The sequence below is a fragment of the Phyllostomus hastatus genome, unplaced genomic scaffold (assembly GCF_019186645.2).
Source record: "Phyllostomus hastatus isolate PE091 unplaced genomic scaffold, TTU_PhHast_1.1 phas_contig_41, whole genome shotgun sequence".
Classification (NCBI taxonomy): domain Eukaryota; kingdom Metazoa; phylum Chordata; class Mammalia; order Chiroptera; family Phyllostomidae; genus Phyllostomus; species Phyllostomus hastatus.
In genome coordinates this window covers 8,246,205-8,273,237 of record NW_025333876.1, presented here as the reverse complement: position 1 = coordinate 8,273,237, position 27,033 = coordinate 8,246,205, and the positions used below count along the sequence as shown (strand labels likewise).

Here is a 27,033-nt window from a genome sequence, read left to right as displayed (position 1 = left end):
CCTGACCTTTGCCATATCCTTTGGGAGACATTTTGACTTCTTTTTCACTGGTGTTTTCTTTTTCCCTTACATAAATATCAGCTTTGTCCACTCCACCAGTCATTCACCTTACCTCTCTTGCATTATTTCCCATCTTCCAAAATGTTGATCTTTTTGTTGTTCATTGTGTATATTGAGATCTGTCACCTGTGGCCCTATATTTTTACTTTAAAAGTTTTTATGGAGGTATAATAGATATATAGCACATTATTTTCCAATATACAATGTAATTTCATATTTGCATATATTGTGAAATGATCACCAAAATAAGTCTAGTTAGGATGATCCCTTTATTCTTGGTTGTATTTCCAGGTTTCTGGAGGGAGCAGAGATAAATATTGTTTGTTATCCACCATAACAAACAATAATTGGAACAACTTGTAATTGCAATTCCAAGGCCTAGATTGTTGCATAAATCAATTGGAACAACTCTAGCTAAAAAGATTTTTTACAAAATCTATAAGCTGGTCCATAAATCAATTTATTTCTGAATAGTAGTTCATATGAGTTTTGTCCTTACTTGACTTCTGCCCTCTTTTACCTTCTAGAAGATTCAAGTTTAAACAACATTTAATGCCAGTTAAAATAAGCACTCCTTTAGTAAAGAAAAATATTACCTTTATCTTAAAATTTTTTAATGGCGGAGCAGCTGCTGCAGCCGGCAGGTGGGGTGGGGGCCGTGGTGACCGTGCACACCCCGGTGGAGGCTCTGCCGCCGGACTGCTGTGGGCTCCAGGGACGTGAGCTGACTGGATCCCGAGAAGGATGAAAAAAGTCCTCAAAGGGAAACATTCTGCTGATGTGGAAGAAGTGAAACAAAAACTGGCAGAAGCAATAAAAGGCATCAAAATCGACGAGTTCGAAAACTGTTTTGTGCAGTGGAAAAAATATCTTGAAAGGTGTATTGCATCCAATGGAGAGTGCTTTGAAGGTGACTGAAGTATAAAAATATAGGAAACAGGCTCAGAAAGATTAAGAATGTTACCTAATTACAAGTAGGGGGAAGCTGTGAACACCAGGATACACGAAGGAGATTGCACCACTGAAACACACAAAGATTCTACCACAGAAGTTCACACCATAATTACAGGGAATCAGAACAGTTCAAATTAACAAACAAGAAGAACAAAGAAGAAACCCACGAACAATGAGAAAACAAAGAAACAACCCCCCAACTGAAGGGAAACGAGGAAGCCTCAGGAAAAATGCTAAATGAAATAGAGGCAACTCAACTATCAGATAGTGAGTTCAAAACAATGATTACCAGGAAGTTCAATGAACTCACAATGAGCTTTCAGAAATTAGAGGGAAACTACATCAATCTCACTGCAAACTATATAAACATGAAAAAGGAAATAGAAACTCTCAACAAAGGTCAAGAGGAAATGAAGAATACAATTTCTGAACTGAAGAACACAGTAGAAGGAATGAAAAGCAGGATCGATGAAGCAGAAGATCGGATTAGTGAGCTGGAGGACAAAGTAGAAAACAGCATCCAGAAAGAGCAAGAAAAGGAAAAGAGGCTCAGAAAGAATGAGGAGGGATTAAGAGAAATGCAAGACAATATGAAACGTAATAATATCCGTATAATAGGGATACCAGAAGGTGAAGAAGAAGAGCAAGGGATTGAAAACCTAGTTGAACAAGTAATGAAGGAGAACTTCCCTAATTTGATGAGAGAAAAAGTCGCACAAATCCAGGAAACACAGAGAGTCCCAATCAAGAGGAACCCAAAGAGACCCACCCCAAGGCACATCATAATTAAAATGACAAAATTTCAAGACAAAGAGAGAATCTTAAAGGCAGCAAGGGAGAAGAAGGAAGTAACATACAAGGGAGCCCCAATAAGGCTAACAGCTGACTTCTCAATGGAAACACTTCAAGCCAGAAGAGAATGGCAAGAAATACTCCAGGTAATGAGAACCAGAGGTCTGCAACCAAGGCAACTATATCCAGCAAGGCTCTCGATCAAGATAGAAGGCCAAATAAGAAGCTTCCCAGACAAAAGAAGTCTAAAAGAATACACCTCGACCAAACCAGCTCTGCAAGAGATTCTAAAAGGACTGCTTTAAGGAGGAGAGAAGAGAGAGAGAGAGAGAGAGAGAGAGAGAGAGAGAGAGAGGGGGGAACACATGTACATAAAAGACAATGAATAAGTACCTATCAATAATAACCTTAAACGTAAATGGATTAAATGCTCCAATCAAAAGACATAGAATAGTTGATTGGATAAGAAAAAATGACCCACATATCTGCTGTCTACAAGAGACCCACCTCAGGATAAAAGACCTACACAGGCTGAAAGTGAAGGGCTGGAAACAAATCTTCCAAGCAAATGGACAGGAAAAAAAAAGCTGGGGTAGCAATACTCATATCAGACAAAATAGACTTCCAAAAAAGGTCCATAAAGAGAGACCCAGAAGGTCACTTCATAATACTCAAGGGAAGAATCCATCAAGAAGACATAAATATTGTAAATATATATGCACCCAACATAGGAGCACCCGAAATACATAAAGAAAATCTTAGAGGACTTCAAGAAAGATATGGACAGCAACACAATTATAGTGGGAGATTTTAACACCCCACTATCAAAAATGGACAGATCTTCTCAACAAAATATCAACAAAGATATTGTGGCATTGAACAATACCCTTGATGAAATGGACTTTACTGATATATACCGAGCCCTCCATCCAAAAGAAGCTAAATATACATTCTTTTCAAATGTACACGGAACATTCTCAAAGATAGACCACATGATAGGACACAAAACAAGCCTCAAGAATTTCAAGAAAATTGAAATCATACTAAGCATTTTCTCAGACCACAAGGGACTGAAGCTAGAAACCAACCCAAAGGAAAAAAAACCAAAAACACTCAAAATCATGGAGATTAAATAGCATGCTATTAAACAATGAATGGGTCAAGAATGATATTAGGGAAGAAATCAAAAGGTTTCTGGAAACAAATGAAAACGAACTCACAACAACCCAAAACTTATGGGACACAGCCAAGGCAGTCCTGAGAGGGAAGTTCATAGCTATACAGGTCCACCTAAAAAGGTTAGAAACATTCCAAACAAACAACCTAACCCTACGTCTACAAGAACTCGAGGAACAACAACAAAGGCAGCCCAGAGCAAGCAGAAGGAAGGAAATAACCAAGATCAGAGCAGAATTAAATGACATAGAGACTAAAAGCACAATTCTAAGGATCAATGAATCCAAGAGCTGGTTCTTTGAAAAGATAAACAAAATAGACAAGCCTTTAAGCAGACTCATCAAGAAAAAAAGAGAGAAGACCCAAATAAACACAATCAGAAATGAAAGAGGAGAGATTACAACAGATACCACAGAAATACAAAGGATTGTAAGAAATTACTACAAACAGCTGTATGCCAAAAAATTTGAAAACCTAGATGAAATGGACAACTTTCTAGAAAAAATATAATCTTCCAAAACTCAATGAAAAAGAAGCAGAAAGTCTGAACAGACCAATAACAACAAAAGAAATTGAAGCAGTAATCAAAAAACTCCCAACACACAAAAGCCCGGGACCAGATGGTTTCACAGGAGAATTCTACAAAGCATTTAAGGAAGAGCTAACCCCTATCCTTCACAGACTATTCCAAAAAATCCGAAAAGATGGGAGTCTCCCAAACTCTTTTTATGAAGCCAACATCATCCTAATTCCAAAACCAAATAAAGACACAACAAAGAAAGAAAACTTCAGGCCAATATCACTGATGAACATTGACGCTAAAATCTCCAACAAAATACTGGCAAACCGCATCCAACAATGCATTAAAAAGATTATACACCATGACCAAGTGGGATTCATTTCAGGGATGCAAGGATGGTTCAATATTCGCAAGTCAGTAAATGTAATACATCACATAAACAAAAGCAAAGACAAAAACCACATGATCATATCAATTGATGCACAAAAAGCATTTGATAAGGTACAGCACCCATTCATGATAAAAACACTCGGCAAACTGGGAATAGAGGGAGCATTCCTCAACATAATAAAGGCCATATATGAGAGACCTTCAGCCAACATCATTCTCAATGGGCAAAAATTAAAACCTTTTCCATTAAGATCAGGAACAAGACAAGGCTGTCCACTTTCACCACTTCTATTCAATATAGTACTGGAAGTTTTAGCCACAGCAATCAGACAAGAAAAAAGAAATAAAAGGCATTCAAATCGGAAAGGAGGAAACAAAACTGTCACTCTTTGCAGATGACATGATAGTATACATAGAAAATCCTATTGACTCTACCAAAAAACTGCTTGACCTAATAAATGAATTTGGCAAAACAGCAGGATACAAAGTCAATATCCAGAAATCAAAGGCATTTCTGTACACCAACAATGAAACAGCAGAAGCAGAGATCAAGGAAACAATCCCATTTGAAATAGCCAAAAGAAAAATAAAATATCTAGGAATAAACCTAACCAAAGAGGTAAAAGACCTGTTTTTAGAAAACTACACGACACTGAAGAAAGAAATCAAGGAAGACACAAACAAATGGAAACATATACCATGTTCATGGATTGGAAGAATTAATATCATCAAAATGTCCATACTACCCAAAGCAATTTACACATTCAATGCAATTCCTATTAAAGTACCAATGGCATATTTCACAGACATAGAACAAACACTTCAAAAATTTATATGGAATTATAAACGACCCCGAATAGCTGCTGCAATATTGAGAAAGAAGAGTAAAGTAGGAGGGATCACAATACCCGACACTAAACTATATTACAAGGCTACTGTAATCAAAACAGCCTGGTACTGGCATAAAAAACAGGCACATAGACCAATGGAACAGAACAGAGAGCCCAGAAATAAGCCCAAGTCTCTATGGTCAATTAATATTTGACAAAGGAGGCAGCAACATAAAATGGAATAAAAATAGCCTCTTCAACAAATGGTGTTGGGAGAACTGGACAGCTACGTGCAAAAAAATGAAACTTGAGCACCAACTTACACCATATACAAAAATAAGTTCAAGGTGGATAAAAGACTTAAATATAAAACATGACACCATTAAAGTCCTAGAGGGGAACGTAGGTAGGAAAATCTCAGATATTTCATGAAGAAACTTTTTTACTGACGTGTCCCCTAGAGCAAGGGACATAAAGGAAAGGATAAACAAATGGGACCTCATCAAAATTAAAAGCTTCTGGACAGCTAAAGAAAACAGTATCAAAATTAAAAGAGAACCAACTGGGAAAACAGATTTGCCAATGTCACCTCAGACAAGGGTTTAATCTCCCAAATATATAGAGAACTTACACAACTGCACTCTAAGAAGACAAGGAATCCAATTAAAAAGTGGGCAAAGGACTTGAACAGACACTTCTCCGAGGAGGACATACAGAAAATCCAGACACATGAAACGATGTTCAATATCGCTAGCTATCAGAGAGATGCAAATTAAAACCACAATGAGATACCACTTCACACCAGACAGAATGGCCATCATAAACAAAGCAACAAACAACAAGTGTTGGAGAGGTTGTGGAGAAAAGGGGACCCTAGTGCACTGTTGGTGGGACTGCAGTCTGGTACAACCACTATGGAAAGCAGTATGGAACTTCCTCAGAAAACTAAAAATGGATCTGCCTTTTGACCCTGCAATTCCACTGCTGGGACTCTATCCTAAGAATACTAAAACACCAATTCAAAAGAACCAATGCATCCCAATGTTCATAGCAGCACAATTTACAATAGCTAGATGCTGGAAGCAACCAAGATGCCCATCAGTAAATGAATGGATCAAAAAACTATGGTACATTTACACAATGGAATTCTATGCAGCAGAAAGAAAGAAGGAGCTCCTACCCTTTGCAACAGCTTGGATGGAGCTGGAAAACATTATGCTAAGTGAAACAAGCCAGGCAGTGAAAGACAAATACCACATGATCTCACCTTTAACAGGAACCTAAACAACAAAACAAAGAAAGAAGCAAAATGTAACCAAAGACACTGAAATAGAGGACAGGCTGATGGTGACCGGAGGGGAGAGAAGAGGGAATTTAAGGGGAGAGTGGGAAGGGTTCACAGGAACAAACTTAAAGGACACATGGTCATAGACTAAGGGGAGGGTGGTAATGGGAGGGAAGTGGGGAGGGTGGGAGGGGGGGCTGGATTGGGAGTAAAAAGGAGAAAACTGTATATGAACAATGATTAAAAAATTAATAATAAAAAAAGAAAAAAAATTTAATGGCAGTAAAAAAAATACATGACATAAAATTTACCTTCCTTATCATTTTTAAGTGTACAGTTCAGTGGCATTAAGTACATGCACATTGCTGTGCACCCCTCACCACCATCATCTCCAGAACTTTTCATCTTCCCTAACTAAAATTCCACACCCATTACACAGCAACTCCTCACTTCCCGTCCCCAGGCACCTCCATTCTACCCTCTCTCTCTATGAATTGGACTCCTTTAGGGACCTCATAGAAGTGGCATCACAGTATTTGTCTTTTCATGGGACTGGCTTATTTCATACAGCATAATGTCGTTAAGGCTCATTCATGTTGTAGCATATGTCAGAATTTCCTTTCAAGGCTGGATAATGTTCCATTGTGTGTTTGTACCACGTTTTGTTTGTCCATGCATCTATTGATGGGTGTTCAGGTTGCTGGGCTACTTACTCTGAGCAATGGCCCTATGAACATGGGTGCACAAATATCTCTTCAAGGTCCTGCTTTCACTTTTTTAAGATATATACCCACTAAGTTGGATTTATGGATGATATGGTAATTCCATTTCTAGTTTTTTGAGGAAGTACCATACCATTTTCCACAGCAGCTGTACCATTTTATAATTCTAACAATAGTGTACAAAGGTTCCACTTTCTCCATTGGTTTTATTCTTTTAACTTAATGAATAATGCTCTTTTAAAATAAAACTTCAAAAATAGAAATATAAAAAATCACCCATATCCTACCCAACATTAATCACTAAGATTTCCTTTTCTTTAATTTTAAGTGAAAGTTGAACTTTGCTGAAGGATGTAAGCACTATGTTTGAGTCCTTGTCCTAGACTGACCTCTAGAGGTAGCACTGGTATATAACAGCCACTTACCAGTGCACTTTGAACTAGAAGGTTCTTTACTGTTAATAGTGTAGGACTGAACACTGTGGTATATGTGAGTCTGCTGAAAAGCCAGTTGAGAGTCATATTATTTTCCTAGGTTTTTACTTATGTCTTCTACAAAGCTTGAGGCAGAAGTTCTTCCAAAATACTCTGTGAAAAATATTATAACTAGTCTAACTGGGATAAAACATTGCCAGATGGCTAGGTTTGATTTTGGCAGGTGACTTTGTGGAACTTGAAGGGAACATGAGGGGTTTAAGTGTGTCTGAAAGCTCCTCCCAGCTTTTAATCTGGGTTCCCCTCAGGATACTGCTTACAGGTTCTGGTGTATAGCCGCCTCTTGGGTTAAAGTTTACTGCAACTTTCCTCTCTGCCTGTGTCCTGCCCAGGGGCAAAAGGGCCTTGAGCCCAAATCTCTGAGGTAGATTCTTTATTTGAGTCTAATTTGCACAAGGCGGTTGGTTGTGGCTGTTTCAGTGCTGGCTTTCTGTCCCCAGATGGCCTCCTTCCTCCCTGCTGCATAGGGATGTTTCAGGGAAGGTCTAAAACAGTAGGCCATCGAAGGAACAAGAGGCTCCCTTGTACTCCCATTGATTTGGGCTCATCCAACTCAGGACCTTTGGAAGAAAGTCCAAGAGTTTGCTTTGGCCTGCTGAAGTTTTAAAAAGGTGTCTTTGAGCACATGAGCTTCTCAGGGAAAAGTGATTAGTCATAATGTTATTGGGCTTTGGCATTGAAATCTCTGAGTTCAGCAGAAAACAGTTTTGTGAGGTTGAAGGCTAAAGGAACTTTACTTTTTTTTATTTTAAATTTAGCAAATGACTAGATGCGAATATGTCAGGTTTAGTTGTTGTTCATTCTTGTTGGTAGACATATGGGGATGTTTATTATTTTCTCTCTCTTTTTTTAATTTCTGAACATAAATTTTGAAAAGAAAATAGTCCTAGAAAAGAAACAAGGTACTCTGTTAAATTTGTTTGTTTTTCAATTGAGTTGAAGTGATTTTTTGTGTTTGATGGCTGTGAAACAGTTTGACAGAGATATGAACACTTGTATTCTGGTTACATTTATGGGCAACGTTACCACTGCCATTGATTCCTAGGCGTAGTTGTTGCTGCAGGCCTAATGTATATAACTCATGTAGTTCGAAACTGAGCAATTTAGATGTGCTGTCATTTCCTTCAGCCCACAGGCTCATTGAATCTCCAAGCAAAGTAGATGCTAGGCCCATTCAGGTTGTCATGACTGAAGTACTCAGATTACATCTGTTGATGAGGATCAATTGTGAGATTGTGAGGGAGTAAGAAATACAGGAAGCCATCACTATCACAGAAATGGGACATTGGGAGATATCTGAGCCTCTGATGGTCAGACAGCGGCTCTGGTAACTTGCAGCAATTCTAGGGGGCGGGGGACTTTTTTCATAGCAGGACCTGCCTTTCTAAGGTGTGCCATTGTGGTGACTTGCCACTGGCTGTCCATCTGTTGCTTGGTCTGCCCCTCACCAGTCCACTTTCTTGGTCCTTATTTCAAACCATCCAAGAGGAATGAGATGAGGGGTTGGCCATGTGCCATTGGCACAGGCTGCACTGGGCTGCTCTCTGGAGCCAGGCTGCAGGTCCGCCTATGAACAGGAGTAGTCTTTGGTTCAGCTGCCCATCTCAGTCCGTTTGAGGTCACAGTATTGGCTCACATAGGATCCAGCTGGTTGGTAATGAAATCATGAAAGGAGATGGCAGGTTTGCTAGGTCCACCTGGGCTCCCAGAAGGGAACACACGGTCCTTGCAGTCTGAGTTCAAACTCAGCAGGCAGGGACTCAGGTGTGAGCAGCATTCGTGAGGGGGGTGGTGCACATAGTTCCTCTTTTTCTGTTCTCTTCAGTGTATTGAGTACCTTGAATCTTCAGATTTTAAGGCAATAAACTGTGCCAAGTAGTCTCATAAATAAATTCCACCAGACAGGATTTTCCTTTTTAAATGAGAGAGCCATCATGGTTTCACAGGAACAGTCAGAGGAATAGTCAGGAAGATGAAGCGATTCCAATTAGTGCGTTTAAGCAAAAGAGTCTGAAGATGGCTTCCATCCTATCTTGCTTCCCATAGCCTGATATCCATGGGCAAGTCTGGAACCAGTTCAGACCTTGCTTTCTTTTTTCTTTTAAATATATTTTATTAATTATACTATTACAGTTGCCCCATTTTTTCTCCCCTTTATTCCCCTCTACACTGCACTGCCCACCCCCAGCATGTCCATAGGTCATATATATAAGTTCTTTGGCCTCTCTATTTCCCATACTATTTTTTTTTAAGATTTTATTTATTCTCAGAGAGGCAAGGGAGGGAGAACAAGAGAGAGAGAAACATCAATGTGCAGTTGCTGGGGGTCATGGCCTGCAACCCAGGCATGTACCCTGACTGGGAATCGAACCTGCGACACTTTGGTTCACAGCCTGTGCTCAATCCACTGAGCTACGCCAGCCAGGGCATTTCCCATACTATTCTTAACCTCCCCCTATATATTTTGTACCTATCATTTATGCTTCTTATTCCTTCTACCTTTTCCTCCATCCTCCCCCGGCCACTTCCCTGCTGATAACCCTCCATGTGATCTCCATTTCTGTGATTCTGTTCCTGTTCTAGTTGTTTGCTTAGTTTGTTTTTGTTTTTATTTAGGTTCAGTTGTTGACAGTTGTGAGTTTGTTGTCATTTTTCTGTTCATATTTTTGACCATCTTCTTTTTCTTAGGTAAGTCCCTTTGACATTTCTTACACTGTATTTTCAGACTATAAGACCCACCCCCTAATTTGGGAGGAATAATGGTTGTTAATGCTGCTGTTGAGTTCTGTTTACATTTACATTGGTGAATATTATGTTATTTATGTTATTAAATATTTTACCACATTTTTTGCTTCAAAATTATTTTTCTCTAAAACCTAGGTGTGTCTTATGTTCTGAAAAATATGGGTAATAAGGGCTTGGTGATGAGGAACTTATCTAGGGAGAAACTTGACTTTAACTTGACCTTATCTAGGCTGTGAAACAGCCTTTAACTTGACCTTATCTAGGAAGAACTTATCTGCCCTTCCATTCTGAATGATAGCTTTGCTGGATAGAGTCATCTTGGATGTAGGGCCTTCTTTTTCATGACTTCAAATACTTCTTTCCAGCCCCTTTTTCCCTGTAAGATTTCTTTGGAAAATCAGCTAATAGTCTTATGGGAACTCCTTTGTAGGCAACTCTCTCCTTTTTTCTTGCTGCTTTTAAGGTTCTCTTCCTATCTTTAATATTCATTAATGTAATTCTGATGTGTCTTGGTGTGTGCTTCCTTGGGTCCAACTTGTTTGGGACTCTCTGGGCTTCCTGGACTTCCTGGGACTCTATTTCCTTTGCCAGATTGGGGGAATTTTTCTTCATTATTTTTTCAAGTAAGTTTTCAATTTCTGCTCTTCCTCTTCTCCTTCTGGCACCCCAGTAATTCAGATGTTGGAAAGTTTAAAGTTGTCCTGGAGGTTCGTAAGCCTCTCCCAATTTTTTTGAATTCTTGTTTCTTCCTTCTGTTCTGGTTGAATGTTTATTTCTTCTTTCTAGTCCAAACCATTGATTTGAGTTCTGGTTTCTTTTCCTTCACTTTTGGTTCCCTTTATTTTCCTTTATTTCACTTTTTATAGCCTTCACTTTTTCCTCTATTTTGCGACCATACTCAACCATTTCAGTGAGCATACTGATTTCTAGTTTGTTGAACTCTGCATCTCTTCATTGCTTACTTCTATTTTTGGAGTTTTAATCTGGTCTTTCACTTGGGCTATATTTTTTTGTTTTTGTGCACCTGTTATGTTTTAAGAGGCAGAACCTTAGGTATTTGCCAGGGCAGGACAACCCATGTAGCTACGTTGTGAGACCGTATGTAGGGGAGGGGTCCAAGAGGGAACAATGCCACTTGCTCAGCTCTTGGCCAGCTTTCCATCACTTTTCCCACTACCCACAAACAAATTGGGCCCTTCTGGTGCTGATTCCCAGGTGGAATGTTCTAGAACCCTGTGAGTCTCTTCAATGAACTCTACTGTGAGACTGGAAATTTCTTCTGCTGCTGCAACCCCCACAGGTATTTTCAGTTAGAGGTTTTGAGGTTTTATTTCCCCATGCTGCAACCCTGAGCCTCGTGGTCTGTCTCACTCCCCAGTTGTTCCTCCCAATTTACTCACATGCAAATGTGGGACCACCTAGTCCTCCAGCTGCTGCCTTGCTGCAAGTCCAAATCCTCTCTACTCCGGCTGCCAATCTCAGCCCCTCATACTGATCTGGATGAATCTTTCTTTTTTAACTCCTTGGTTGTCAGGCTTCCATACAGTTTGATTTTCTGGCAGTTCTGGTTATTTTTTGTTTTTGAATTTGTTGGCGTCCTTCTTTTGGTTGTGTGAGGAGGCAAAGTGTATCTACCTGTGCCTCCATCTTGGCTGTAGGCCTTGCTTTCTGTGTCACCAAAATGAACAAGTTAGACTGAAGAAAAAAAGAGAAACAGTCTTTGTGTTTTGATGCATTCATTGAATTATGTGTACTTGTTTTAAAGGCTAGGTTTATTGGATTCAGCTATTATTTATATATCTTTTTTCCAAATGGCTGAAACTGGGAAACAAAAGGGTAGGCCTTTGCAGTAATAACCATAGCATCGGGAATTTTTTTTCTGTATGTGAGAACAAGAAGCATAATAGAATCACTTAGTAATTGTATTATAAATTTATTTGAATCATAGAGCTCATATTCACTTTGAATAACATCATCATGACAAAAATGAAGACAATAAATAATTTGCCTTATCTCATAAAATATAAGATATAATAAGTATCTAGGAATATTAGACTTTAAAGAAATAGTCTAGAGTTTAGTCTCCGGCAATACGGCAAAGCAAGTATCCTAAAAATCCTTTTAACTTGAAATACTTAAAACTAAGGAGTAGATGTACATAGTTTGTTGTTTCTTTATAGTACTAGCTGAACAGGTAAAAAAGTAACAAATTCTAAGAGACCAATCTGAGACCAGGAATCCCAAAGGATGTGTGAAAACTACAACTACTCAAAGAGCATTTGCCTATCTTGCTAATCTAGACCTTTGGTTCTAACAGCAAACCTTAGTCCGTAGGTGATGGAGGATCAAATTGGAGGTCCCAAATGAAATTGGTATTCAAAGGGCTACATTGCTGGTGAAATGAAGAACTAGAAGAAAATAACTCACCCATAGGTAGAGGCTCATCTATCCTGACCTGACTCTGGGTGGAGGGTAGAAAGAGTTTTTCTGATAGTTTATAACCATAAACCACTACCTGTGTGGTCTTAAAAACTCCAAGCCAAGAAATTCAGATTGGTCCCTTGGTAATTAGTGTCTCCAATTGCCTGCTGGAAGCAAAATGCATATTTTCTCTAGAAAAATGTATCTGAAGCTCATGACTCAAAGAATTTCCACAGATAGAGCCCAGCTCACAACTGAAAATCACAAAACATGTGAGAGACCAGGTATTATGAGCGGAATGAACTAACCTAAAGTTGGATCTGAAGATACTTCCCTGTTTTACTGTGTATAATGTGCACTTTTTTGCCCAAATTTTTGAGGGAAAAATAAGGATGTGCATTATACATGGGTATAATGATCACATACTATGAACCAAATAATCCCATGTAGAACGTGCACAAAAACGTGGGTGCACATTATATATGGCAAAATACAGTATTTAGCATGGAATTTGGAAGTTCAAGCAAAAGAAAATGTGAAGAAGGAGTTCATTAAAGGTCTGAAAGATTTAGAGAGACTTGGGAAAGAGGCAGTTTATGAAAATATAATGATTGAGAATTCATGTCAGCTACAGACATGGATCCTCACTTTGGAAGAACCACGTGTCCCAAGCAGTATAAATACAAAGGGTATCTGTCTCTAGATGAGTCATAGTGAAACTATAAAATACCAGGAAACACTTGGAAAGTCTGAAAAGCAGCCAGAGAGAGAAAAAGACAGATTGCCTACAAAGGAATGACAGATTGACAATAGACTTCTCAATAGCCAATGGAATTCAGAACATGGTGGAGTAAAACCTGCCTAGCACAGAGCCAATCAGAATAGGCAGGTCCCCTAAGCATAATTTTGGACAGTAATTGTACAGGAAGTTTATATACGTTCTACATTCTATTTGTCCTACACTTTAAAAAAACAGGTGTGGTAGACAGAGTAATGGTTCCCCAGAGATGTCTAGGTCCTAATCCTGGAGTTATTGCAGATATGATAAGGTTAAGATCATGAAAATGGGGAGATGACCTGGGTGACCCAGTGTGGTCACAAGGGTCCTTATAGGGGAAAGAATGAAGAAGGGACTCAAAGAAGAAGGTCTGATGATAGAGTCGGAGGTCGAAGTGAAGGTGGAAGAGGGCCACGAAACCACACAAAGCTGGTGGCTTCTAGGATCTAGAAAAGGCAAGGAGCAGATCTGCCTCCAGAGCCTCCCAGAGGAACGAAGTCCCACCAACACTTTGATGTTGGTCTACCTGAGATTTCTGTCCTCCAGACTGTAAGATGGTAAGTGTATGTTGCGTACACCAGTAAGTTTGTGATAATTCATTATAGGAGCAATGGGAAACAAATGCAACAGCTTTATTGAGGTATCATTTATATGCCATGCAATCAACTTGTTTAAAGTGTGCAATTAAATGGTTTTTAGTATACTTATAGGGTTGTATAATTGCAAAAATTTTCGAACAATAGATCAAAGTTGTGAAATTGAAAAATGATCTTTGAATTATATGGAGCTCTCCTCACTGTGCTAATTTGGATCAAGAATGTGGCTGCGTTCCAGGAGACTTGCTGAACATTACTGATGCGTGGTCCCAGAAACCCTCGGACTCAGAAACCTTTGCCTTTTTCCTTTTTTATCTTAGTGGGCTAAACTTTTCTTGTGACCCTTTTTGCTGCATTTCCCTTGGTGGTGTATAAAATATTTATTTGCTGGCACTCAAATCAGTTATTTCTTTATTTTAGCGATTAAACTTATAAATCTTTTTAAAATTAAATTTATTGGGGTGACATTGGTTAATAGGATCATATAGATTTTGGGTGTATATTTCTATGATATAAGAACTGTATATTGCATTTTGTGCCTACCACCCAAAGTCAAACCATCTTCCATCACCATATAGTAGATCCCCTTCACCCCCTCAAACTTATAAATCTTACATTTTGAATCTGTCACTAACCATACAATACTCTATACAACTAATATAAGCTTCTTGATGAACTGGCTCAGAAGCCACAACCAAAAAATAGCAACACTCATGAGAGACCAAGCATTAATAATTCAGGAGATGAAATGATGTGTTCTTGAGCTGAAGGACTTTGACAGCTTCAAGATAAAAACTATGACATGAAATCATGTAAAAATTATTTGGCTCATGCCCTGGCTGGTGTAGCTCCGTGAATTGAGAACGGGTCTGTGAACCAAAGGGTCACCAGTTTGATTCCCAGTCAGGGCACATGCCTGAGTTGCAGGCCAGATTCCCAGTCGGGGGCGTGCAAGAGGCAACCACACATTGATGTTTCTCTCCCTCCCTTTCTCTCTCTTTTCCTCTCTCTAAAAATAAATAAAGTCTTTAAAATTATTTGACTTACTGGTAAAAAAATCTACAGAAGTTTTTGCAAAGTGTGAATGTTGTTTCTTAGGCAACTGTGTGAGCGTGTGTATGTGTGTATGCACTTTGCCTTGTTTATTTAATCTGTCATGAATTTTCAGCAGGACTGACTAATAATTTGTGAGGCAAGTGCAAATGCAAATGAGGGGCCTTTGGCTCAACACTTATAAGAATTTTAGGATTGAAACAGTAGAGCATTGCACCCAGCTTGGGGCCTTCTGACCATGAGCCGTGTGTGACTGCACAGGTCACACACACACCAGGAAGCTGGTTCCCTTCTTCAACTCTCATCTTCAGGGACTGACTGAAGATTAGGATGAAAAACTCCTGCTTTCTAATTTCACCTCTCTTGTTTCATCCTATTTGAAAAGAAATTCTAAATATTTTTAATTGTAAAATACACAAAAGTTACTTTCATAATAACGTTTAAACTTTTAAGTGTACAGTTCAGTGTTATTAAATACATTCACATTCTTGTACAACTATCCATCTCTGTAACCCTTTATATCTTGCCAAATTGAAACTTGTCCAATTAAATAGCCCTGGCAACCACCCTTCTACTTTGTGTCTCTATGAATATGGCTAGTCCTGGGACCTCATATAATTGGAATCATATGCTATTTGTCCTTTTGTGACGGGCTTATTTCTCTTAGCACAATGTCCTCAAGGTTCATCCTTATTATAGCATGTAGCAGGATTTCCTCCCTTTTTAAATAAATGTTTGTTTATTGACTTTTTTGGCGGTGGGGGGGGAGATTTGTTGTTTCACTTACTTATGCACTGACTAGTTGATTCTTGTATGTGCCCTGAACGGGAATTAAACCCACAACCTTGGTGCATGGGACGACTCTCTAACCAACTGAGCTACCTGGCCAGTGTGGACTTCTTTCATTTTGGAGTAACCACCAAACTGTTCACCACAAGTTTTACATTCCTACTAACAGTGCACAGGATTCCAGTTTCTTCACATCCTCACGAACACCTGGTTTATTTTCTGTTCTTTTTGTAGTAGTCATCCCTGTGGTTTTTATTGCAATTTCCCTACTGATGAGAGAAATTGACCTTTTTTTGTTTTAAAGTTTGTTTTTGAAAACTCACAGTGATCACTCTTTCCTTTATAGAAAAGACATGAAATTGCTGAAGCAGTCAGGTTCTCTGAAAGGCTCTCTGAGCGCAGAACAGCAGTTGTCACTCATCAGTGGTTGCTCGAATATTCAAGAAGCAGTAGAGGGCGCCATGCACATTCAGGTGAGTTAAGGACCTTCGCTTGCTTGGTAAGAGCTGGGAGAGACAGTTTTCCTACCTCGTTGGAAGAACAGGGGAAGATAAAAAGCAGTTAAAAGCATGGACCTCTTGTACCTCGAATGTCAGAATTATGATTTATGTGACAGGAATCATTATCCTTTGTGGGTTCTCTTTAAGCTACTGGGACAGTGTTACCTTCCAGAGGTGTTAGGATTTTGAGCAAAAATAGATTTTCTGGACACCTAACACTTTTATTTTCTGAGAGTTTATATTCTTTTTAAAAATTAAAAAAATATAGTTACAGTTTATATTCAATATTATTTTAGGTGTATTGGTTTTAGGTGTATAGCATAACTAAGAATTTGGGAACAAACCCAAAAGATTGAGCACACGTGTTTTATTGTCAGCTGCTGACCTGAGATTCAGGTCAAATACAGGAAATCTAGGCTCTCAACTCTGACTCTAAAATTTCTCATTGTGTGATGGAGGTGGTTGAGAGCACAGACTTTAAGTCAGGAGACTTTGTATTGAGCAGTTTTGCAACTTCGTACTGGTCAGTTTCTTAGTATCTGGGCCTACTTCCTCACCTGTGAAAATGGCATCCTACCCTATGGACTGGGTGGCTGTGAAAGAACCATCTGCGCTCATGTCTAAGGGGACCCTAATGTAAGGCAAGCCTCCGTTTTTCTAATGGGAAGATGAAAGCAATGCTTTTTGGGGCCCTTTTAATATGTAATATTTACATGCTGGAAATGAAATATTATAATTAACCTATAAAATGGGATCTGAAATATGAACATATGACCTATTATGGTAATACTTCTAATTTCACATTTCCTGCAAACACTTTTGTTCAAACTCTTAGTAGGACAAACACTCCAATTCCAGTTTTGGTACCCATTAGAGTTGACTTTCTGAGTCTTTTCTAAGCCGAGTTTTCCAGAGAACATTTTTGCTTTCCTCTAAGATGTTTGCTGCTCAGAGTTGTAAGAAATCCGTATGTGATAATGGCACCGGAAATTTTATCTTCAGTTTCAACTATGAATTCTCAGACCTGTAAGTGTTTTTTCTGTCTGCAGTGGTACGCATGTGGTTTGTGGTTCCACAATGTAACAACTTGCTGTTACTTTTTTTTAAGTGTCTTTGTAAAATTTACTTACAAGTTTTGCAGCCCTAGCAATTGTCAAGTCATGCCCCAGGAATCATTAATATGCTGAAGTTAAATTTCTTTTTCCCTGGACTCATTTTAAAAAACAGATTCTGTCAGATGGTCTCTACATTAGCATAATTGAATAAGTTCCGGCTAATGCTTCTTCCCCAAACAGTCTATTATTTTTCATAAAATGGAGACCCTTCTACAATGTCACTTTAAAATATCTTGAATATAAAGCTAGTCCTTCTTTTATGGAATAATTTTGGGGGAATATTCTAACTTATAATGCGTGTAACAGAACTTGGCACATAGAAAATGCTTAATAAATTTATAAAGTAAATTATCATGTAGCCATTTGTGGACAATTTTGGCAATAAACAAATGATACGGGATAACATATGCTGTTCTGTGTGTGGTAGATATCTGAAGACTCTGATATCTACTACACACAGAAGTAAGGCCAGTCTTTCCTTTATAGATCAAATGGGTGTATTTACTCACATATGACAGTTACCTGTTGAGCAGCTTCTCTTATGCTCTGAGTCAGGCAGTGTGGGCAGAGAAGGCTAGAGAAATATGATGTTTAATTCCCATAAGAGATTATGTTCTTCACAAATGGTTTTAAAAAACTGAAATTATATTTTTATCTTTGTAAAAGAAACAAAGAAATGGTTTGTACTTCTACTACCACGAAGCATAATGGGGAGGGACAGCTGGGACCAGGAGGATGGAAAGGGTTAATGACAGTGGATTGGAGCTTATCTGGGCCTTTGACAAGTGGATTTTGGGGACTGGGGTGAGGGCAGAGATGGGGATGGTGTCTCTTCTAGAAGAGGTGCCTGTGAGTGTGGTTCCCAGAAGGTGAGTAGAGTGACTGTTGGAGAGGTGGGGAAAGCTGGTGGTTTAGTGGAGCCAAGTCGGGAATGCTAAGTGCTAACCTGGAGGGCTCTGGAGAGGAGACGAGTTAATACATATGAAGTGCCTGACACACAACAGCATTGTTTAAATGTCCTGTTAAAGAAATGAGGAGTTCGGGTTTTATTCTCTATCCTGACTAGAATCCTCTAGAAGGAAGGAAAGGAAAATGGGTAAGAAAAAAAAATCGAAATTGCATTTTTGTTGCCTTGACTGATTTTCTTGAGCATGTTTATACATTTCTTTATATGTGACATGCAGCAAATTTGATTTCCCAAATTTTGCTAGTAATGCATATTACTTTCACCTTGTTACCAAACAAGCATATAAATCCCTCCAAATCAGAACCAGCCTAATGTTATACCATGTGTTTGTTAAATTATATTAGGTATCTAATAATTCAAGAATGTTAAAAATATATTTTAAAGAAAGCCTATGCCACACACACACATAGCTATATGTATACGCATGTATGTATGTATACATATATGTATGTATATATATACACATATAAAAGAAAAGTAAAGTTTAGGAATATACTGCTTAGGTCCATTATTCCAAAAATGTTTGAATATTTTTGTGTTTATACTTTTTCCATTTCTCCTGTTTATTTCCTCTCTTTCTCTGACACACTTGACATTATACTATTTGAGTAAAATTTTATATCAAGGTTTTTATTTAAAACTTAGAATATTTCTTATAGCGTGATTTGCCCATTACTCTGTCAGACAGAAGTAGTGTAATTTTTGGACTGAAAACAATTGTTATGTTTATCATGTGATGTTTAACTTAAGAATGACATTAAAATTGAAGGGCCGAAAGACCACGGTCACCTGTCAGGCATCTACTCCTCACCAAGCCTTGTAAGGGTTCCTCATCTTAATGTCCAGAGACTCCTTGCTGGTTGTAACCTGTTATCAACTCTTAGAACTCCTTTTTATGATTTATAAAAGGAAAAATTCTCTGTAGACAAATGAATCTTGGCTATTTGGAGACATTTTTCTTACAAAAATAAATTATCATTACTTTAGGGAACTGTTCAAAAGCAGGAGGCAGATCTTGTGAGTTAACAAGCGAACAAAACCACATTGCTGCCACTGCTTTTCAATGACAAACAGTCCAATTGTAGATATTACTGCATCCCCGAGGGTGAAGGTCCCAGAAATGTGAGAGTCAGCTTCCATGATGCATTTGTCTTCTACCCAAACCCCAGTGGGCAGGAGCATTGGTTAGAGTTTCCTAGTACTCTGCTGAAATGTGGGAGTGTGCAAGAATGAAACCTGAATTGCTAGAACTTAGTGCAATGTTGAGATCAAATCTTGCCAGGCAAGAAAAGCTACTACTCTGGAAAAATAAGTTTATTCTAAAACGCCTGTCTAAAGCATTGACGCTTAAAGAGCATTAACCCTCATTAGCTTTGGTACAGAGGCTTTATCTAATCTTTGGAATTTAAGACTTGAGACTGCAATAGCTGGTAGGAGCCATGGGAATGTTTTATAGAATTATGGAGTTTAAGTGGTATTTTGTTACACAAAATCAGGACAACAGCTGAAATCTAGACGTACAAATTATATTATCCAATGATATGATCAGCATTTACATCTATACTTTACCTTTAAAATTTAGAAAATGCTAGTCACTTTGATAAGGACTTTCAGACTTTGTCGATAATTACAAGAAGCAGCGTTCAGAAATACTAACATCACTTAAAAATTCACACATTTGTTTAAAGGATGAGAGTTTAGTAGACTTTTGTCTTGGTTCAGTGAGGCTCCGAGTAATCCTTTTTTGGTAGAATGGGGGTGCAGGTGGGGGTGAGGGATGTTCAGATAGCAAAGGGTGTGTGGGATGCCAGCCCTGAGAATATACAGAAGTGCTCATTAAAACTTGAATTTCATTTTTGTTGTTCCATGTGTTTTTTAAACATATAAATCAGATTTGCTGAGGTATAGTTTACATATAATAAAATTCACCCATTTTAGTGTTTGGTTGTACATTTTTACAAATGCATACAATCCCGGAACCACCATTGCTTTCAGGCTTTACACCACACCCATTCCACCTCCCCTGGCCTCCTCTTGTGCCCTCAGTCCCCTTTGCAGTTAATGTCCTTTCTCGCTTCCCCAGGCCCTGGCTATCCCCAGTGTTTTTTGTCCCCATAGCTTTTCCTTTTTCATAATGTTACTGTATTTTGCTGTGTATAATGTGCACCCATGTTTTTGTGCACATTATGTCCATGGTGTGTAATCCTTATACCCATATATAATGTGCATCCTTATTTTTCCCTAAAAAATTTGGGCAAAAAAGTGCACATTATACATGGCACAATACGGTATGCAAAATGGAATCATACTATATACAGTTTTTGAATTTGGCTCCTTTCACAGAGTAAAATGAATTTTAGGTTCATATATGTTGTTGTGGTTATCAGTAATTTGTTTCTTTTTATTGATGAGTGAATAGTATTCCACAGTTTGTCTATCCATTAACTAGTTGAAAGACATTTGGGTTATTCCCAATTTTTAGCAATTTTGACTAAAGCTAGTATAAATATTTGTGTACATGTTTTTTAAAAGTATTTTTTATTGATTATACTATTACAGTTTTCCAAAATTTTCCCCTTTATTCCCCCTCCACCCTGCCCCACCAACCCTCCAGCATTCCCCTCCTTAGTTCATGCCCATGGGTGGTACATATAAGTTCTATGAGTCCTCGCTTTTCTAAACCATTTTTTATCTCTCCCCTTCTATTTTATGCCTACTAATTATGCTGCTTCTTCCCTGTACCTTTTCGTCCCTATTCCTCCCTTCCCTCTCCCCACTGAAATCCCTCTGTGTGATGTCCATTTCTCTGATTCTGCTCCTGTTCTGGTTGTTTGCTTAGTTTTTGTTTCCGTTATTTTTCTTTTAGGTTCATTTGTTGATAGTTGTGAATTTGTTGTCATTTTACTGTTCATATTTTTAATCTTCTTTTTCTTAGGTAAGTCCCTTTAACATTTCATGTAGTAGAGTTTGGTGATGATGAACTCCTTCAACTTGACCTTATCTGGGAAGCACTTTATCTGCCCTTCCATTTTAAATGAAAACTTTGCTGGATAGAGTAATCTTGGATGTAGTTCCTTGCCTTTCATGACTTCAAATACTTCCTTCCAGTCCATTCTTGCCTGCAGGGTTTTTTTGAGAAATCAGCTGATAGCCTTATGGGAACTCCTTCATAGGTAACTCTCTCCTTTCCCCTTGCTTCTTTTAGGATTTTCTCTGTCTTTAATCTTGGGTAACTTAATGATGATGTGCCTTGGTGTGTTCCTCTTTGGGTCCAACTTCTTTGGGACTCTCTGGGCTTCCTGGACTTCCTGGAAGTCCATTTCCTTGGCCAGATTGGAGAAGTTTTCCTTCATTATTTGTTCAAATAAGTTTTCAATTTCTTGCTGTTGTTCTCCTTCTGGCGCCCCTATACTTCAGGTATTGGAACATTGCCAGTTTTCCCAGAGAATCCTCAGCCTCTCTTAATTTTTTTTAATTCTTGTTTCTTCCTTTTCTTCTGGATGGATGTTTATTTCTTCCTTTTGTTCCAAATCATTGCTTTGAGTCCTGGTTTCCTTCCTGTCACTGTTGGCTCCCTGAATATTTTGCTTTATTTCACTTTGGGTATCCTTCCTTTGGTTTTTCATTTGTTGACCAAACTCACTCAATTCTGTGAGCACTTTGATTACCAGGGCTTTAAATTCTCCATCAGATAGGTTGCCTATCTCCTCATTGTTTAGCTCTCTTTCTGAGGTTTTGCTGTGTTGTTTCATTTGGGCCATATTTCTTTGTCTTGGCCCAGCAGATAGGTTGTAAGGGGGCAGGGCCTTAGGTATTCACCCAGGCAGGGCAGCCCACCTTGCTGTGCTGCCTGTGTAGGAGGGGCCAGAGAGGGAAGAGTGTGGCTTGCCTGCTGGTCTTTAGTGCACTTTTCAAGGAACTGTGAGACTGGGCGTGTCTCCCACTGTAGCACTCCTGCTGTAGCCCACTGTCAGCTCTTAGTTTCAGTTTCCCCTTAAGTCTGCCCCTCCCATGTGTACACATTTTTTAAATGAACATTTATTTTTATTTCTTTTGGGTAAATACCTAGGAGTGGAATTGCTAGGCATATGGTAAGTATACGTTTGTCTTTGCAAGAAAATAGAGCACAGTTTTCCGAAGTGGCTCTGCCATTTGCATTCTCATTTGCAGTGTATGAGAATGTCAGTTGCTGTGCATCCTGGTATTATTAGAGTGGATTCTTCCCTCATTCTCATATATATTTAGTAGCATCTTATTGTGGTTTTCACTTGCATTTCACTAATGATATTGAGTATATTTTCCTATGTTTATTTGACATTCATATAATCTTCTTTGGTGTATTTTCTTTTCAAACCTTTTGCTTATTTTTACATTTTGTTTCTTATTTTTGAATTTTGAAATTTTCTTATGTATGTATTTTGGCCAAAAGTTTTTTTATCAGATATGGATTTTGCAAACATTTTCTCCCAATATTTTTGTTTTCTTTATAGTAACTTTTAAAAAGCAGCAATTTTTAATTTTGATGGATTACAATTCTAAATTTTTTTAATGGATTTTGCTTTCCTTGTTCTATCTTTGGGATCTTTGTCTAAATCAAGGTCACAAAGATTTTTCTTCTGTATTTTCTTCTAAGGGCTTTAGTATTTTATATTTTACATGTATGTCTGTGATCTATTTTGTGTTGCTTTTATTACAGGGAAAAAGTTCCGTCAATTGTTTTTATGTCATTTTTTGGAAAAGACTACTCTTTTTCCATGGAGTTGCCTTTGAACTTTGGTAGAAAAACAATTGATTATATATGTAAGGGAATATTTCTGGAATCTCTTTTCTATTCCACTCATTTATGGGTGTGTGACACTTGTCAGTGTGAATTCTCCAAATTTGTTCTTCTTTTTCAAATTATTCTGGCTAGTCTTAGTCAATTTGCTTTACATTTTAGAATTAGCTTGTCAATTTTAAAAAATAATCCTGAGATTACAGGATTCTATAAATGTATAGATCAGTTTAGAGGAGAATTGACATCTTGACAAAATTGAATTTTCCAATTTATAAACACAGGGTATCTCTTCACTTACTTAGTCTTTAAAAAAAATCTTGTGTATTTGTAGTTTTCAGCATATAGGTCTTTTACATATAAGATTTGTTTAGAACAAATGTTTTGTTAGATGTGCACATGAATATTTCATGATTTTGGTGCACATGGTACTTGCAAAATTTTTCAACTTCCAACTATTCATTTGCTAGTATGTATCAATGTAATTTTTGTATATTGATTTTGTGTCCTGTGACCTTGCTAAACTCATCCATTAGTTCTATTAGTTCTTTTGTAGATTCTTCAGGATTTTTTGTGTAGACAGTTTATTTATAAATATAGTTTTGTGTTTTCCTTTCTAATGGGTTTTATTTCTTTTTCTTGACCTACTGTCCTGGCTAGACCCTCTAGGAGGATGTGGAATAGAAATGGTAAAAGTGGACATCTTTGTCTTGTTTCTGATTATCGGGGGAAGACATTCAGTCTTTCATCACTAATTATGATGTTAGATTTTTAAATATCTTTTTAAAGTATATTTTATGGATTATGTTATTACAGTTGTCCCAGTTTTTTTCTCTTTGCCCCCCTCTTCCTGGTACCCTCCTTCCATCCAGCAACCCTTAGTTCATGTCCATGGGTTGTGCATAAAAGTTCTTTGGCTTCTTCATTTCATATACTATTCTTATCATCCCCCTATTTTGTACCTATCAATTATGCTTTTTAATCCTTGCACCTATTCCCCCATTCTACCCCTTTCCCTTCCCAACTGATAACCCCGTAAATGATCTCTGTACCTATGATTCTGTTCCTGTTCTGGATCTTTGCTTTGCTTTGTTTGTTTGTTTGTTTGTTTGTTTTTGATTCAGTTGTTGATAGTTGTGAGTTTGCTGCCTTTTTAATGTTCATAATTTTGACCTTCTTTTGCTTAAATAAGTTCCTTTACCATTTCATGTAATAATGGCTTGGTGGTGGTAATGAACTCCTTTCGTTTTACCTTATCTGGGAAACACTTTATCTATCCTTCCATTCTAAATGGTAATTTTGCTAGATAGCATAATATAGGTTGTAGGTTCTTGCTTTTCATCACTTTGAATACTTGTTGCCAGTCCCTTCGTACCTGCAAAGTTTCTTTTGAGAAATCAGCCAATAGTCTTATGTTTATACCTTTGTAGCTGACTCTCTCCTTTTTCTTTTGCTGCTTTTAAGATTCTCTCCTAATCTTTAATCTTGGGTAATATAATTATGATGTGCCTTGGTGTGTGCTTCCTTTGTGCTTCCTTCTTTGGGCTTCTCTTAGCTTGCTGGACTTCCTGGAAGTCTATTTCCTTTGCCAGATTGGGGAAGTTTTCTTTCATTATTTTTGCAAATAAGGTTTCAATGTCTTGCTCTTCTTCTTCTCCTTCTGGTACCCCTGTGATTCGATGTTGGCACGTTTGGAGATGTCCCAGAGTCTTTTCATACTATCTTGTTTTTTTGAATTCTTGTTTCTTCTTTCTGTTCTGGTTGAATGTTTATTTCTTCTTTATGTTCCAAATTGTTGATTTGAATCCTGACTTCCTTCCCTTTACTGTTGGTTCCCAGTAGATTGTACTTTTATTCCACTTGGTGTAACTTCCGTTTCTTCTTTTATGTTTTTGCTATACTCAATGAGTCCTTTGAGCATCCTGATCACCAATGTTTTGAACTCTGCATCTGATGGGTTTGCTATCTCCATTTCATTTAGTTTTGCGGGGGGGGGGGGTGATTTTGTATTATTCTTTCATTTGGGCCATATTTCTTTGTCTCCTCAATTTGGCAGCCTCCCTGTGTTTGTTTCTGTGTGTTAGGTAGAGCTGGTTTGACTCCCTGTGAAAGGCACCTGTCTGGATGAATGCGTCTTCTTTAAATCCTTGGTTGTTGGACTTCCATACAGTTTGATTTTATGACAGTTCTGGGTGTTATTTGTTTTGAGATTTAGTTGTAATCTTGTTGTGATTGTGTGAGGAAGTGAAGCATGTCTGTCTACACTATCTATAGAGAGCTTAATATCTTTTATTGGGATGAGGAAGTTCCCTTTATTTCTTAGTTTGTTGAGAGTTGGTAGCCTGAATGGATATTGAATTTTGAGTTTTGTCAAATGGTTTTTCTGTATCTGTTTAGATGGTCCTAATGGTTTTTCTTTAATCTGTTATGAATTTTATTAGTTTATTTTAGAATGTTGAACCAACCTTGCATGCCCATAATAAACCTCACTTGGTCATGATATATTATATTTTTTATATTTTTTCTGGATTTAAATTTCTGATATTTGTTGAAGGTTTTCATATTTATGTTTATGAAGGCTATTTGTCTGAAGTTTTATTTTCTTGTCATTTCTTCATCTGGTTTTCATATTAGGGTAATAATGGCTTCGTAAAATATGGTAGGAAATGTTCCTACTACTTATATATTCTAGAAGAGTTTATATATGAGTGATATTATGGTTTTTTATCAATGTTTTATAGAATTAATCAGTGAAGCTTTCTAGGCCTCAGTTTCCCTAGTTGAAAGTTTTTAAACAGTGAATTCAGTATCCTTGGTAGGTATGGGACTATTAGGGTTATGTATTTCTACTTGAGTGAACTTTGGAAGTTTGTGTTTCTCAAGGAATTTGTCCATGTCGTTTGTCACAAGGCAGGCTCATGTCATAGTAACTTTTGAATTTATGAAAATAAAGTTACTTATAACATTCTTTTATTGTCCTTTTATTATCTGAGATTTTTATTAATAAGCCTTCTTTATCCCTAATATTGATAATTTATATTTTTTCCTCTTTTCTTTAATTAGTTTGGCTAGTGGTTTATGAATTTTACTAATATTTTCAAAGAATCACCTTTTGGTTTTATGGATTTTTCTCTAGTTACCTTTATTTTATATTTTACTGATATCCACTCTTAGCCTTATTTCTTTCTTTCTGCTTACACTGGATTTAATTTATACTTCTCTTTTTAGTTTCTTAAGATATAACCTTAGATAATTGGTTTGAGACCTATATTTTCTAATATAAGCATTAAATGCAAAACATTTCTATTTCCCTAGCTGTATGCCAATTTGTTGTTTTCACTATGTCTTATAGTTACTCGTTTCTCTTCTCTCTTGCTGTCCTCATTTGTGTTTTGTTTATTTTTTTTGTAGTGACTTGCTTTTTTTCTTATTTTTTATATGCATATTCTTTATAGGTATTTTTTAATGTTCACCCTGCAACTACATAATATATAGCAATCTGTTTTTGAACTGCAAACTTACTTCAGTTGCATAAAACAGCTCTACTCCTTTACACCCACCCACCCTTTATCTCATCAGTGTCCAAAATTACATATTTTTGTATTTTGTTTACATTGAGCATAGTTTTACAGTTACAATTATTTTTTATACTTTCATCTCTTAAATTGTACACCAGAATAAAAAATGATATAGACACTCCCAATTACAATATTACAGGTTTCTGAATTTGTATATTTACCCTTACCATATATATATATGTGTGTGTGTGTGTGTGTGTGTGTGTGTGTATCATCTATCCAGAAGATATCCAGCCATGTACTATGAAAAATAAAGACATTTATTGAAGAAGATACAAGAAACACTGTACGTAGGACAATGACACCTCAGTCCCCTTCAAAGTAGGCACCTTGGGACCTCACACAGTTCTCCCAATTGCCATCAGCTGTCCTGTTGTATTTTCCTGAATCACATAGATAGTGTGAAATCTCTTCCCTTTCAAAAGGAAAGTGATTTTAGTTTTGAGAAAAGCCACAAGTCACAGGGAACCAAATCTGGGCTGCAGGGGGGCTTA

General features: G+C 37.6%; 1 protein-coding gene across 4 annotated transcripts in view; it reads left to right on the top strand.

Annotated features, from left to right (window-relative positions):
* The window catches only part of CRYL1 (crystallin lambda 1), a 130,543-nt gene that overhangs the window by 23,089 nt on the left and 80,421 nt on the right, over positions 1–27,033 (top strand). For all 4 annotated transcript variants that reach the window (XM_045844902.1, XM_045844904.1, XM_045844903.1 and 1 more), the window contains one exon: positions 15,952–16,078. In XM_045844902.1, the coding sequence (XP_045700858.1) occupies positions 15,952–16,078 (127 nt within the window). The remainder of the gene's footprint in view (positions 1–15,951; positions 16,079–27,033) is intronic.